Raw genomic sequence first — 16,930 nt, 5'->3', positions numbered from 1 at the left:
AAAAAGCAGCATGGCAACACCACACGATTATGGCTTAAATCCAGTCAGAAGTCATTAAAATATTTTCCTGTATTGCAAAAATTAAATTGCAACTCCATCTCTGTCTGTAAAACACATGCTGGAGAGCATGAGTTTGACATGTCCCTGCAAATCTGCCATGTGACAACCTAGGCCATATTACATAATGGGCTACTGATATACTGATAGAGAAGACCTGATATAAATCACATAACCAGTGTATAACTGAGCAGGACAACAGCTGGTAAATGCAATTAAAAGCATCAACTCATAATATTAAATTACTGGAAACTATGTCTATATAAAAGGCAACTTTACATGATACAGTGATATCAAACTCCACGGCCTGAATAAGCCACAGTGCTAAAGACAAATCAAGCAAACAGTAAAATTGGAATCAGGTGGTTCAGAGAGGACAAAGTAGTGCTTATTAAGTACATTCATTAACATGGTGGCATGTGAGGAATGGAGTGATCTAGGTCAGCAGCTGTTTCAGATCAACAGGGTAATGCTGTAACTTAACCACCTGATAACTTGTACTAATTCCAAAAGGGAAGAACAAACAAGAAAGAAGAGATCAGTGCTACATTTGTATCCAGCCCTATATCTGCTGATATAATGCCTTGGCTGGAGGCCATAATGCTGTCATACTGTTTTATGCATTAGCAGTGTAATATAATATACATAAAAAGTACATAAATCACATTTTGAACGGCATCAGAATAAAAGTCTGACCCGTTTGACTAATATAAACTCACATTAGCTGTCAGCTGTATTTTCACATAAAGAAATCAATATGTATTTAATTAAAATTCACTGAACCATCTAAAAATGAATGAAGCATGTATGATGCATGGGTGGCCAACTGAAAACTAGCTGCTAAGTTGAATCAAAGGTTTAATATTTGAGTAGAAAAAACATATGCATGAAAACGACATGTCTTTTTTTAACTGACTGAAACCTCTAAAACCCATATACTTACAGACGGAAACAGAAAAGCTGATCAATGTCAACATATAATCTATATGCATGAATGAACAAACAAATACGAGAACGGGAATTTGATAAAAATGATAAACGTCAGGATGAAGAAGTCTAAATCACTGGAAGGTTTTCCACCTTCCGCTTGAAAATGTCAGCCAGAAATGCCTGAATATAGCAAACATTCATTTTAACATCTGAATGAGGTGCAAAAGTGGTTCATCAATAAAGGACAAACGTGAAAAATGGTGATGAAAAAAAAGTTTTTTTCCAAATAAATGCTGACGTGCAGGAACAAAAGTGACATTGGCACCACATGCTCTCAAAACTGTTTGAGGTGGCCAATGGCAACATCAGATAGCAGCTTTAGTCCTCATTAAATGGGTCACTGCCCACTCTACCCATTGTCTCTGATCTGTTTGGGCTACAGCCATGTACAGCTGTCAAAACTGCTCTACCAGGAGCCAGACAGGAGGTCTTGACCCTTTACCCTCAGACTGTACAGGTGTCATCTTAGTTGGTGAGTCTAGCAAGTCAGTGATGCAGCACTGACCGCCTGCGGTTCTCTCAGAAACTCTCACCTGTCACGAATCACCACAGCACTGGAAATCCCCCCAATACACACTGACAATCTCTTTAAAAAAGTGCTAAATTTCCTCAAGAGATTATTTTGAACAACAACCAAATATAATGTCAATAATGAGGGGTATAAATAACTTGCTACACAATTTTTTTATTATGGTTAAAAACACAGGGATTCATAGGGAGCTCTTAAATAGAGCTATAATTACAAGGCACAGAGCAATAAATTAGTGTGCTGAGTAATGCCATAGCTTTGCATGCTGGTGATCTAAGTTCCCCATAGATACAGCATTTGTGTTTTCAGTAATAAAGGTGTGAATCCCTCCATGAGACTGTACAACGTCAGCCTGTCGCGTCATATTCAGTACTTGACGGAAGCACTTATTATTTCGCATTTACTTTTAATGACTTCTTGGAAATCTTGATTAAAATTCACCAAACTATTTGAATGGATACCCTGCTACTGTTACAGTAAGACCAGCGAAGAGTGAAGAGAATAGAAAGAGACAGTGAAGTCAAATTAGTGTATCTACATTCATTTACTCTAAACATACATTTGTCCAAACTTGCTAGGCCGCACTCAGTTTTGTGTTGGTATGAACACTGAATTTGTACAGTCTAGTTCAAAAACCCACAAAAAATCTGATTCTGCAGTCGCTTTAACAGGGGCTTTAAAAGGGAAATAAAAACCTCTTTGAAATATGATGGTGCTCAACCTTCCCCTCAACCTTCCTCTTCATTTTGAAGCCTGTTCATACTTTTTTGCTACTTATCCAGTCCTCTTTATTTCACCTTAACACAAACTTAATCTTTCTTCTTTCTATTTTGGAGACCTAACAGACATTATAGGCAGCGAAGAGTTGGTACAGCGGGGGCTGTTATAACCGACAGTCAGCAGGAAACAGGAAAATGACACCATAATGAATGGCGCTCAGGGTTTCTAGGGAAAAGGTTAAGGAGCACCGCTCTTGATAGTGATTGAGAAATTATAGTTTTCATGATGGTTAGGTCCCTTCCTTTGAGTTCATAAGTCACATGTTTAACCTTACTACTCTGCGGTGTAATGGGCTCTCCAAAGAAAAAAAAAACTTTATAAAGGAAAAAAAAAATGGAAAGATTTGATAAAAACTTTCAATGGTTTTCAATATAACAAGACTGTTCTATGTAATTTTGCACCATTTTTAGTAGATCGTCTGTCATGAACTTTTGAGACAGTAGCCACATTTACATGCAGTCTGATTATCTGTTAATAGATCAGAACATAATATGCCCATGTACACACCTCAATCGGAATAGACTGGTCCGATTGAAGCCATTTTGAATACAATTTCTATCTGACTGAACTAGGGAGGTAATCCTGTAAATTCTCCGTTAAATAGAAGAATAATAACAGTTATAATATAGGCTGAATAGGCAGATGCAAGTGAATGGGTTGTTTACCATGACATCACAGAAACAGTGATGTTAAAATGGGATGGTTCTACCCCTTAGTATTCATACACAGACTGTATGGACTGAGGAGTGACCAGTATGTTTTGAATTGTTAACAGTGTTTATAAATTCTCTTATTTAAAAAAGTGGTTTTCCAAGATATGAGTCCTTTAAAACATGACAAACATCCCTCACAGCCATTCAGCTGAATGGGAAACCTTTAGCCTGTTCTGCACTGTTTGTACATTATCCGTGGCACACAGTGGTGTAGAGGTTATGACTCATACCTTAAGAAGTATTTCAACTGGTAAACCAGACAAATATCAGCCATTTACTAACTATGTACCACAACTGTGATGTATGCAGGATATGTGATCAAAACTGAATGAAAAAGGCATTTGTGAGATGATATTAACTTTAAAAATGAAAAAAAAGTAAAAAATCCCTGTCCACAAATAAGCAAGGCCCTTTAGCAATGACAAACAATTGCCAGAAAAGTCAGCACTCCAGATTTTAGGGGACAAACCCTGTTCATGGACAGATCTAAATAAAGGACCATTTTTCTGAATATATTAAGATTTTCTTTAGAAAGGAAAATCAACAAACCTTGTAATTTAACCAGGGGTGCCCATACTTTTGCACAGGAGTGTACATTAGTCTTAGAAAAGATTTAACTATCCCAAAACAAGTGTTGCAGTACCACTGCATTTCTCACAAAAATGCCATGTAATGTGTAATGTACTAGTAGGCACATTACATGTTACAGAACATCTCGTTTAGATTAATATATAAATATATTTATTTACAGAAGCATAAGACCCCACAACAGTGTGCTGAGCTACTAAACACTTTTAACTGGCACTGAACGACACCATTTGCCTCTCTCTGCACTGTCTGCGCCAAGACATGATGCTCGCTGCCAGGATATCATAATGCAGACCCCGAGCACAAAGCTATAGTGGAGCAGCTTCTAACGCATGCCTGATGCAATACGGTGCAGCAGCTGCATTTAGCTGTGTCCACAGTCGGGCTGAGGCTGGCAGACTGAGCTTGGGGAATTGAGCAGAAACCACCTAACCTTCTTTCCATCTCAATCCATTTACCTCTCAATTGAGTTTAAGGGTGCACTGAGGTTAATTTAGCCTCTAAGGCTTTGCCTACTTGGTGGGTTAGAAAAGCAATAATGGAGAAGGTTTGCTATGCAACAGAATTCCTTTTTCTTTTCTCTGGGCAACATTTCTTGCCTTGACCTTTAGTTTCAACTGCCCAAGTTGGCTGAGGGCAATAGGCAACCTATGTTAGCATAACCGTATGACTCATTCAAGTGTTACGTGCACTGACTCCACTCAGCGTACATCGCAAATCACTCCAGATGCTTGATTACTCATGCTATATGAGAATGAGCATCACGCACCCCAGGCAGGCAGGCAGGCAAACAGTCAGACGTTCTTCACGTTCTGTGGCACATATTACACATATTATTCTCTATAGCCATTTAAGAACAAACTGTTAATGTGTTATTCAGCAGCCGAGGCTCGTCTCATGGGAAAAATATTAAATGAATTTGCATTCTAAGTAATATACCAACCTTGGGCCCAATCCCATTTCTCATTTTTTATCCCTACCCCTTGTTTTCAAGCGTCACCCCGACCCTTGGAACTGAGTTACAAGTTGTAGTGTACTTCATTAACAGGCTCCTAGCACTGCTCTGTAGGCGACCCTGCCAGTTTGCATTGACAGCAGAGGAGAGTAAAGTTCAGCAGCCTCACTGCTGGGATTTAGTTAAATTTACGGCATTGTATGACTTCAAAGAGGGGGGATGCAACAATTATTTATCATCACCCACCCCAAATTTGTCTGTAATATAAAGCATAAGTCAGCTATTCGCCAGCTTCTTGCTTGAATTTTCTCGTTCCACCTTAAACCTACAAGGAGGAATAGGAAATTTAGCTAACTAGCTACAAAGAACCATAATAAGAAACAACATTAAACTAAGACAATAAAATAGTTATTGTAATTTTTAACAGTGAAAACACTTGCGCAGCCAAAACCTGAAAAACCTCCATTTGGAGGGCCATGTAGCCTGAACACTTCACCCTGCCCCTAGACCTGAACACACAAAACAAAGGGGTAAAGGCTAAGTGGTAGGGGAAAGGTGTGAAAGATGCAGTCATTGCTGACCAAGGCATTGAGTACACACACACACACACACACACACACACCCCAACAACCCCACCACCACCACCACCTCCCCGCCCTCAAAGCATATACTGGCGGCCACTCAGTATATTTAGTACTATAGTGTTTCAACCTTTCTTTGAACAGCCTGGAACATGAGCCTAAGGTCACCATCAGCTAGAGGAGTATAAAGCCTACCAGCTTTGAGCTGTGAAGAACTGCATCTGTGTTCTCTGGATTGATGGAGCTCCACCCAGTACCTTTGGGATGATTTGAAGTGATCTAGATCTGACCATCCAACATCAGTAGCTGACCTCACTAATGCTCTTATGGCTGAATACAATCAAATCCGGCTGAATACAGTCAAATCCTCACAGCGATGTCCCAACATCTAGTGCAAAGCTTTCCCAGAAGAGTAGAGGCTGTTACTGCAGCAGACGGGGACAAATTCTCTATTAATACTCTTCATTTCAGATGAAACGCTGGATAAGCAGGCGGCTTTTAGCGTGTTTTGCTGTGTTTTCTAAAGCCTAGTGCTGTTCTTCAGCTGTACAGGACCTTTGACTGCCTTTCACCACCTTGAACTATCACAGCCCCTTCAGCATTCAGCGCTGAGGCAAATGTCCCCAACTAATGTGGATGACCTTGGTTGAAATGCTGACATTGAGGGTGACAGTGATGCCAATGAACTCATTAAATAGACAGATTCTCACATGTTCTCCTATTTGAGTCTTGATTAAACTGTACACACTAGTATATGAATCATCCAATGTGTGTGTGTGTGTGTGTGTGTGTGTGTGTGTGTGTGTGTGTGTGTGTGTGTGTGTGTGTGTGTGTGTTTGTGGGGGGGTGGGCATAATTCAAGCACGGAACAGCAGCTGTATTGATTTAGATCATAAAGAGAAACCAGCCAGATAATCCATAAGGGAGAAGATGCAACTCAGCTTTGTCCTTTTAGGCTGACTGGCCTCATAGTGTCAATAACTCAAAGTATTCATTGTATTCAAAGTAGTTTTTGTGTTGGACTTATTACAGTCAGTTAATAGAGGACAAAATCTTGGAACATGGAGGATGCAGGATTATACTGTATGCTTTAAAGTTACTAAGCACAAACGCCCACAGTTTTAATCTTGATTTGGAAGCTTTTGTCCACTTTCAACTGAAAAGGCTGTGACTGGGCTTGATGAGCACTGGCTAAGGACGGCATTCATCTACCAAACAGGACAAAGAACTAGAAAAAAGAAATAGATAACTTTGACAGACATTCAATTTTATTTTAAGACACCATTTTAGTAAGATGGTCCCATTGTTGAATGGTAATAGCTGGCCTGAGTGATTTGAATTCCCAAGCTTTCAGTCCCTTCAGCTTCCAGTTATTTAGTGTTCGGGAGCTTCGTCTTTTGTTTAGCCTTTTAGAGAACATCAGAACTGTAGTGCACATACTGACGGTTATGTGTCAGTTTATTTATCACTGTTTTCAACAAGAACATTACACATAAAACAAGGAGGAAAATGACAACAACACGTTTATTTAATTTAACTAATTTAACCCCTTAACTACCCAGGTTTATTTCATACAAAGGCTTATTATTGATTGCTTTCTTTTATGGGTCTTCAAGGGTTCTTTTGTTCAAAAAATGGTTCTATATAGCACCAAAGGGTGTTTTCTTACTGTAACAAGCTTGACTTTGTAACAACAGAAGCCAATATTCAAAAAGGTTCTATATAGAACCATATAAAGCAGTATCAATGTGCAGTATCTTTATCAATGTGCAGAACATTTCATGATGCAAACAAGCCCTGATCATGCAAATTGTTCTTTAAGTGTTCATGGTTCTATATAGAACCACTGTCTATTTCATTCTAAAAAGAACCCTTGAAGAAGCATATTTTTTGTGTGCACAAGGAATTCAGTGCAAACTGCATTTCAGTTGTAATATCAGTCAATCGCAATTAGATGTTTTCTTAGATTATTCAGATCTATTTGAATGGTGAGTGCCAAAACTTTCATATCAACATAACGCAGTACTGAGGGTGAAAAAGCTCCAATTACTATGGGTAATGTTACTATAAAATTGAAAACACATATCGACAAAAATAACAATGCCTAGAAATAATGAATAGGGATATGGATTGATCTGACTACAACAACAACACTTAAGATAATTCCTAATGATGGACATGATATTAGGCTATGAAACTGGCCCACCCATGTAATGTTAGCTAAAGGCTGAACACAGACAAACTTCCCCTAAGATTTCACAATGTTTCACTATTTTTCTTCGCAAGACTGAAGCAAGATAAAAATGACTAAAATGGCAAACAGCATTTAAAACAAAGCGAGACTGCCAAATACACGTTTGTGTGGCTACATTCACATAAAGAAGCCAAGGGACCATGTATTTGGAACCTTCTCTTTGTTTTAAACGTTGATTGCAATTTTAGTAATTTTTACTCGCTTGTCTTGCTTTCAGTCTTCTGTGAAAAGGATTAAAATAGCAAACATTTAAAACAAAGAAAAACTAGTTACAGTTTTCACTGTTGAACATTCACATGAACCTGTGCGGAGCTCAAAGATGAAAACAGAGAGATTGAGCTAGCTAACAGGTTCATCTGACTCCTGTAAGTTATGAACAGCCATAAATGTATACCCATTTCATATAAAACATTGCAGCAACTCACTGGGTCATCAATCCAGTATGATATTTATGTTCATTCAACAAAATATTTAATTCATGATGGAACCTGAACACTAAGTTAGCATTGGAATATGAACTCCATTCAGCAAACCAGCTAAATTTACATCTTGAATTTCTGCACCATCGCTACGTAAATAAGCAAAAATTCAGCCTCATTGGTCTCCTTTATCTGACATAACATTACAGCACATCTGAAGAGTCTCTGCCTCTTCAGAACATCAATCAGAAAAGTTGATGTACAAATGTGTAAAAATATTTGAAACCTGGAATATTTTGATTATGAAAGAACTATCTAGCACCTAAAATATAAACAAATTGAACATCTTAAACTAACATACTTAATTATGGTTGATTCTGAAATGTAAATCTTATTTTTAAGGTACACAATGAGAATAAAGTATTCAAGTATTCGTTCAGATTAGCAGTCAAAGCCTGTAAAATTGTTTGGATCAACTCTAGGTATTATTAATGTTTTGTAATCAAATATTAAAGGAATACTATCTTTTTAACCCAGTGTCTGATATATCTATATCACATGGTTTTTACCACAGAAAGCTATTTTGACAGGTTTCCCTATGCTTAAAAAGAACAGCGCACATGTAAACTTAACAGAAACCAAAGGGCAGATGCTGAGAACCACCCCAGTGGCTTCAACTATAACTGTATCTTGAGTCTATTGTGTTTCTGTTCTTTTTCCAAGGACAAGGACATTATCTGTGATAAACCACCATTGGCTAAAGACACAGAGATAGGAAGGTTGAAATATGCTGGAATATTCGTTTAAGAGACCAAAAGGCAGCACTGTCCACAGTACAGTTCACTCCTACTCATTGTTATTCTGTGCGAGGGAGTCTTCAAGTGCGGCAACCTATGTAGCAGATTTGCTCCGTTGCGCTCCCCTCCCGAGCGCTCCTCTACAGTGGCCCCTGGGACTCTGTAACAGCAGCTCAGCCCTGCTATGTGGTGTACACAGAGACTTCTACAGTGAAACAGCCTAAAGGCAACACTGCCCCCAAAGTACAGTGTATTATTTTCAGTCTCTGGGCAGGAGCCTCTGAAACAGACCACATAACAACTGGCTTTGTGCACCACATGGCTAAAAAATCATATTTAAAAACTGTCATATTAGCTGAACTGAATCTTTCCAGTCATGGGCTGGAGGTTAGGGAAGGTCGCCGGTTCCATCCCCTCAGCTGACAATATGTGACTGAAGTGCCCTTGAGCAAGGCACCTAACCCCTACCTGCTCCCTGGGCACCGTGGATAGGGCTGCCCACCGCTCCGGGCAAGTGTGTTCACTGACCCCTAGTGTGTGTGTTCACTAGTGTGCATGTATGTGGGTGTTTCACTGCATGAATGGGTTAAATTCGGAGGTGAAATTCCAATGTGTTTAAACACAGTTGGCTAAAGGATCTGAATTCAATTCAATTCAATACATAAGAGAGATTCTTGATATTCTTCTGCTCCCACCTATAGATCAGTGGTTCTCAAACTAGAGTCTCAGTGGGGGTCATAGGACCATCTCTGAGTTTGTATCTCTGCTTAGTAAGTTTTAACTTTGTCGGTTTACTTAATCTGCTTTGGTCTTATCTAAAAAAGTGGTATTAGTTTAAATCCCTTAAAATCTCAGGCTTCTAACATAGAAAGGCATATTATTCAGTAACTACAAGGATTACAAAGCAAACTGGCTGAGTTAGTTTTAGGTCATAGAAGTGTGTAGCAGCATTACAGACCTGCCGGTGAGCCCTGGCCATTTAAGAGATTGAAAATGATGTCATTAAATGTTATTGAAATAAAATATATGCAGACCGATCAATATTCATGGCCATACTGGGCCTTCCTGATGAGTTATCCATAATGTCACAGGTCTGGGTCATGTCTCATGTCATGTGTGGTGATAGATGTGGAGAAAGCGATGTATAAGTGTCTGGTAAGACATGGAGCTCATTCATCAAGTAAGAGTAATGACCTGGGAGGCGGTGGTGCACTTGTTATTCACAAAGGGGGACTTGAGCCATGCTTGAGCTGGATTAGTTTACCTGGGGAGTGTTTAACGGTGAGAACTGTTATTTTAATCCAGCATGAATCTGCAATGACTGCAGTATGCTAAGTAATACTTCCCAATTACCTTCTATAATTTGGTGAACCAGGAGCTCCCCAGGAAGTGTAGCACTGTTAAAATCAACATCACAGTAATGTAATAACACAGCAGGGTAACAGGAACCCAATTACTTAACCCTTGCGTAGTGCTGGGGACTGTGGGACTAAGTTTCAATGTTTACCAAAAGACAAAATAATGTGATTTATTATTATTTCATCCCCACTCATTGGCCTTTGCTCATTTTCTGTGAAGAACATATAAAGTTCATACCTGTGGGCAATAAATGTGTGGAGGTGCTGTCCTTCACTCTGTTCTCCTCCTGCATGGCCTGCTGTTAGTGTGTGTCTGTGTATGTGTTTGTATATGTGTGTGCGTAAGGGTAGACAACATGGACAGGCTGCTGACTTGCTACAGCTGCTAAAGGTGAATCCTGCGCTGGATACGTGTGATATTTTGAACATCTGGTATTTTAACATAAATTGTTAAGTTGATTAAAAAAAACAATAATTTGGTGGGTCCACCAGACCACTGAGTAACAAACACATCAACACCACACAAGGGTTAATGCTCAAGTTCACAACAGCTGTCATCATCCCACTCTGAAATGAGATGTAAAGTCTCCTCTCTCAGTGTCACATTTTGGAGTTTTCCCTGCTATACTTGCCATTTAGCCATGTCATTGTGGAAGCATGTAATGTAATTACACTAATGTGAAAGTCCACGTGATGATGTTTCAATCTGGGCTATTTGGGGTAATTTGGGGAAATTACACAGATCCTTTATCCCCTACAAATCGGCCAGTCAAATCATGCACTGATCACATAACTGGATATCTTCTGGTACAACTAACCCAACTCAAAAAGGGGTTTCTGAGAAAGTTTGAGAAGGGCTTCAAACTGTATACAAACTTATCTTAATATCTTTAACAACCATTAAACAATTTTCCAATTTAATGTCAACATTGTACAAACGAAGCATAACAACAACAAAATGAGCCATATATGCTTTACACTTCAAGCTTTAGGATTACTATCTTTTTCAAGGGCAAACTGTACAGCCTTTGTATCCTTGACATTTAATAGTGTTTTACTGCACCATGCTGGGCATTGAACCTGAGACCTTCTGGCATTGGTGTCTAATCTTAAGATTTATGACCCTTATTAGTCCCACAATGGGGAAATTCCACCTACACATTTAACCTATCCATGAACCCATCCATTAAGTGAAACACCACATACACACTAGTGAGCACACACACACTAGGGGGCAGTGAGCACTCTTGCCCGGAGCGGTGGGCTGCCCTATCCGTAGCGCCCCAGGAAGCAGTTGGGGGTTAGGTGTCTTGCTCAAAGACACCTCAGTCATGTACTGTCGAATCTGGGGATCAAACCAGCGACCTTCTGGTCACAAGGCTGATTCCCTAACCTCCAGCCCACAAAGGGCCAGTGTGGCTGTAGCTGTTCATACCAAACAAGCTGAAACACACCTGATTTATTCAATTGGTTTTCCTGCTTTGTTGGAATGAAAACACCCACACGAGCCCTTTGTGGATAAGACTGGACACCCCTGGGCTATGGATATGTGGCAATTCAGCTTACCACCCTCTCCCTACAGTGAAGCTAGTAGTTTTTCATGTTCATGTGGTCACATATTACCAAATCTTTTGTTTTAAATGTCTTAAAGTCAAAATTATATCTGCACATTACAGTATTACGCATACATGGAAAAATAAAAATCATATTGCAGAATTCTGGATGCCATTTCCATTTCTATTGCTGAATGTTTTTCTTCATTCAGGTCTGCTCTTAAAATAACATTTCTATTTTATCCCATTTGCATACTGACCGGATTATATCCATACTCCCTTTGTTATAAATATCCACAGATAATAGATGACACTTCAATAAAAGGACAGACTTAATGTAATGCTTGTCTCAGGTAAACATATTATGCAGGCATCCACATTTTCAAGAGCACAACATTTCAGTCCCACTTTGTTCCACAATTGACATTATGACTAATAGGCAGGTTCAGCATAGGAGCTACAATTAAATGAATCATCAGACTGAAAACAGACGCATTACAATATAAATACATATACAGCAATGTCTGTGTTAGAAACACCTAGAACAGAAATGGACCCAATTATGTAGTACATTTCAACAGCAGGACACCTGGACTCAACATAACACAGACGTCCCACTGCATTTTACTCTTCGTCAGCTGAACTGCGGTCATCAAACATGAAGTCGAGCAGTTTGATGACTTAACTTTTAATATTGCCGGACAGGTATGTCAAGGCTGATCATCTGACTCGGCAGACATTTCAGCGTTCAGCAAAAAAAGAAGAAAAACAATGTCAAAGTGTCCAGTGCTGTTTGAAAATAAACAGAGGACTAGACTCTGCTCATATGTTTTTACTGTTTTCTCAGACAAAAATGTTTAGATTTCACTTAAATTTGAAACAGAAAGTACTTCTGATGAGTATCCCATGGTTAATAGAACTGATTTCAACACAAATGTAAAACATCACTAACATAAAGAAAAGATATCCATACTTGACTTTTGATCAAAGACTGACCAAATCTGTACATAATGATATATACAGCTTCAAACTGATGTGTTTACTATTATAGGACTTTAAGATAAACAATAAACAATAAACATCAACATTGATTCTTTATATCATTTGAGGCCTTGACAATGCATGTGTTTATAAATCAAAAACAGTCCTTTATTTTTACACAACCACGATCACTTTTTACTCTTTACAGCTGAACAGGATGTTTCTGTTACTGTGCCTTTAAGACTGACGCATGTAAACAAGCTCTGACTGGTTGCCCTTGTATTGTGACACAAGGTTGAAACACTCCTTATAACTTCAGTGTGAGTGGTCGGAGCTAAACAGCTGCAGGCTGAATATGTGAGTATGTATATATAGGTTGGTTTTCATGACATCACAAAAATTGTGTACAATTGTACATTGGGGGTGAATTGTACATTACGTTTGCACACTTCAACAAACTTCTTTATTTCGATAAATGATTTGGCCCTTAAAAAACCACAGGTGAAATCTGTGATAATCTTCTGATGCTGTGCTTAGAGGAAAGAATGAAGACAACTACAAAATACTGTGCAACCTTAAACTGATATGAGATAACAGCCCCATCCCATCAGGTAGGTTTCTTCTTCTGTTTCTAGCAGCAGTTTGTTGACTTAGTATTTAGAAATAATGACTTACTTTACACTAACAGAGAATTTCTAAACTCTCTAAGACTTTCCTTGAAATACTGACTTATTTTATCAAGATTTTGAGATACTAAGTCAAACATTAAAGATTAAATTTCAAGAAAAGAACTTGTTGGCATAAGTCATTATTACTGGACACTATAGTCATTAATCGCTGTGTTGACGTCAATATTTTTGACATCACTTATCAATGTTTTAACACAATAAGGCAATATTTTGAGAAAACAGATTACTTATTTCAAGATGCTAAGTCTTAATTTAAAAAATTCACAATATTTCAAGATGCTAAGTCAATATTTTGAGAAAATAAGTCAATGTTTTTAAAAAAAGCAAGTCGATATTTCAGGAAAAGCCATTATTTCATAAATTGAGTTTAAATTCCAAGAAAATTGTTTATTTTAAGATACTAAGTCAAAATGTGGCAAAGAGCATCATTACTTTGATACTAAGTCAATATTTTGAAAAACTATAAGTCCTTATTTCCAGAAAAGAAGACTTTTTTTGACACAGCAAGTCCATTTTGACATAATAAATCAATAGATACTAATTCAGAATTTTAATAACAATAATAATGATTATTCATTATTTTAATATGCTATGTCAATATGGTGAAAAATGAAGTCATTATTTGAAATACCCAGTCAATATTTCAAGAAAAGCCATCCTTTTGACACAGTAAGTCAAGATCTGAGAAAATGAGCCGTTATTTCAAGATACCAAGTCACATTGATATAGTCAATATCATTTTGAGATGATAAGTGGGTATTTCGAGATCCCAAGTCAGCATTTCTGCCACACGGCTGTAATAAAGAGAGGAAGGGCTGAGTGTTATGGTCTTCCTCAGTATGGTGTGGATCTCTGTGGAGGAGGAAACTCTGTAAGGTTAGTTTGGGGAGGTTTCCGCACAGGAGCACACGCACTGCGCCTCAGTCAGCCTGACATTCCGCCACAGAGCCGAGTCACACCGACCCCACACCTCCACCACCTTCACAGAGAGTCACTGTAGCGTTGACCTGAACATCGGCAGCGTTCATATAAACCCAGCTGGACACTAAATTAACCCGGCAGAGTTCAGCAGCGGCTATTCTGCTGTGGTAGCTCTCTGTTGTGCTACAGCGTAAACTCACAACTCACAGAATACCAGCACACACACACACACACACACACACACACACCGACAAACACTCACCTCTAGTTTGCACAGGCTGGAGCTCTTCGAGCGAGACTTCTTGCGCAGGTAGACCGAAAACCACCTCCGCACTGTGAATTTCCTCATGTTCGTGTCCATACCGGCCCAAATTCGACCCGCTCTCCTCCTCAAGGCAATTTATCTCTGTCCTGGGCTTAAATCCAGCCGCACGGTAACAGTGAGGGGGATTTACAGTAGCTTCTCGGCCGCCCCCCCTTCACTAATCCATAACGCAGAGTTATGAGCGGGAGAGACGACCGCGAGGAAGACCAGCAAAACAAAAAGCACCAGTAACACCAGCCTGAGGTCAGTCTCGGCTGACCGCTCTGGCTGCTGCGGCGTCTCCGGGCTCAGGTCGCAGGCAGGTGTCCTCAGCAGGGCGCTCGGCTGGCATGCCTGTGAGTCCCGCTCTGCCAGCCTGAGCACCTTCACCTCCCTCCCAAACGCTCGAGCTGCTCAGCGACCCAATCGCGTGCCAGTGCTTTTTCCCCGCCCATATTCCGACAAGCCCCGCCTCCTGTGCGAGGATTGGATGTGAGTTGAGACTCGTAAGCAGAGATGGGTAGTAACCACACACATGACCTTCTGCCGTGGCAGCCCGTAGAGACATTCAGTCACTCATAATTATGACTGACTGTCTCATAATCATGACTTAGTATCTCATAATTATGACTTACTGTCTCATAATCATGACTTAGTGTCTCATAATTATGACTTACTGTCTCATAATTATGACTTAGTATCTCATAATTATGACTTACTCTCTCATAATCATGATTAGTATCTCATAATTATGACTTACTGTCTCATAATCATGACTTCTCCCAATTATGACTTAGTATCTCCCAATTATGACTTACTTGCTCATAATTATGAATTAGTATCTCAATTATTATAAGCACCTCATAATTATGACATACTGTCTCATAATCATGACTTAGTATCTCATAATTATGACTTACTGTCTCATAATCATGACTTACTATCTCAGTTATTATAAGCACCTCATAATTGTGACTGACTTTCTCATAATAATGCCTTAGTATCTCATAATTATGACTTACTGTCTTATAATCATGACTTAGTATCTCATAATTATGACTTACTGTCTCATAATCATGACTTAGTATCTCCCAATTGACTTAGTATCTCCCAATCACCCCGATTGTTTCCTCCTGTGTTCCAGCCTGTCCCTCATTTACCCTGTGATTATTTAAGCCCTGTGTTTGCCACTAGTTGTCGCTGGTCTTTGTAATGTTTGATGAGCTTTGCTTGTACTGTTATTCTATTGGCTTTGTTTGTCTGTTTTGAGATTTCATCATGTCTGACTCTTGTGCGCTATGTGTTGGATATCTGAACCTGGACTGTCTCGACTACGACCCTGGATTTGCCCTGAATAGAAGTCACTTATCTCTGCATATGTGTCTGCCTCCTCACTCCCCAGCATTACAAAATGGATATATATATGTATTTAGTTCAAAATACATGCACAGGCTAATAACACCTCCTCGCTTGTTGAGAGAGAGAAGAATGACCTTTATTATCTTTTTAATGGGTTAAAGAACAATAACCCTGTGGAGTAATGATACCATTCATTACATCTGACAGATGCATCTGGCCAGCGCAGCTAGACTTATGTGTCAATCAATCAAGCTGATCAATGTCCATTGGTGCATGACTAAATATAGTGTGTTGCGTTAAAAAAAGAAAAAAAAAAGCACAACAATGGCCTTAAAAAACCTTGACAGCTCTGGGATTATCCACTGATTGCGCAACATACATTAGCTGATCAATAGGAATGAAAAATGAGGACATTTACCATCTGAGAACAATCAAGTCCTTAACATATTCCAGTGATTTAGTGTGTGTTGCCATGTCCCACATCTTTTCTGCATGTTAAGTCCCCAAGTCATAAGCATACTCTATCCAAAAGTATCCAGACCGCCCATCTAATGACTGAGCAGAAAGCTTGTATAATCTCTAATAAAACCATTCACTAACAGATTTTGACTCTCTAGAGCAACTGTGTATGAACGTAAGGTCGCCAGCAGCTAGAGAGGTATAAAGCCCCCCAGCACTGAGCTCTGGAGCAGTGGAACTGCATTCACTGGAGTGATGGAGTTCCAATACCTTTGGGATGAGTTGGAATGATCCAGAACTGACCATCCAAAATCAGTACCTGACTTCACTAATGCTCCTATGGCTGCAATCAAATTCTCATGGCAATGTTCCAACATTCAGCATAAAGCCTTCCCAGAAGAGCAGAGTCTCTTCCTGCAGGAAAGGGGAACAATCAGTACAGCATTTTCAGAAGAGATTAGATATGAAATAATCCACAAAAAGTCAAAGGAAAATAATTGAAAAAACAGGAGATTCCAAAACTGGGTAGAAGCACAGGTGCTAGATGCCTGCAAGACATTTCTGCCTGTTGCGCCTCCGCCAGTACCAGTGGGCCAGCTGCAGGGTCATCAGCTGGGAGCCACCCTTGAAAAATGTTTTGCCC

The 16,930-nt window shown here is 39.3% G+C and overlaps 1 protein-coding gene across 1 annotated transcript in view; it reads right to left on the bottom strand.

Moving 5' to 3' along the window:
• The window catches only part of rps6ka2 (ribosomal protein S6 kinase, polypeptide 2), a 59,499-nt gene extending 44,621 nt beyond the window's left edge, over window positions 1-14,878 (bottom strand). The window contains exon 1 of the mRNA XM_017694084.2: window positions 14,428-14,878. Within this exon, the coding sequence (XP_017549573.1) occupies window positions 14,428-14,526 (99 nt within the window). The 5' untranslated portion in view covers window positions 14,527-14,878. The remainder of the gene's footprint in view (window positions 1-14,427) is intronic.
• Between the last annotated feature and the right edge of the window lie 2,052 nt (window positions 14,879-16,930).

The sequence above is a fragment of the Pygocentrus nattereri genome, chromosome 5 (genome assembly GCF_015220715.1).
Source record: "Pygocentrus nattereri isolate fPygNat1 chromosome 5, fPygNat1.pri, whole genome shotgun sequence".
Taxonomy (NCBI): Eukaryota; Metazoa; Chordata; class Actinopteri; order Characiformes; family Serrasalmidae; genus Pygocentrus; species Pygocentrus nattereri.
Note: the sequence above shows the minus strand (reverse complement) of the source record. Positions and strands in the feature narration are given on the sequence as shown.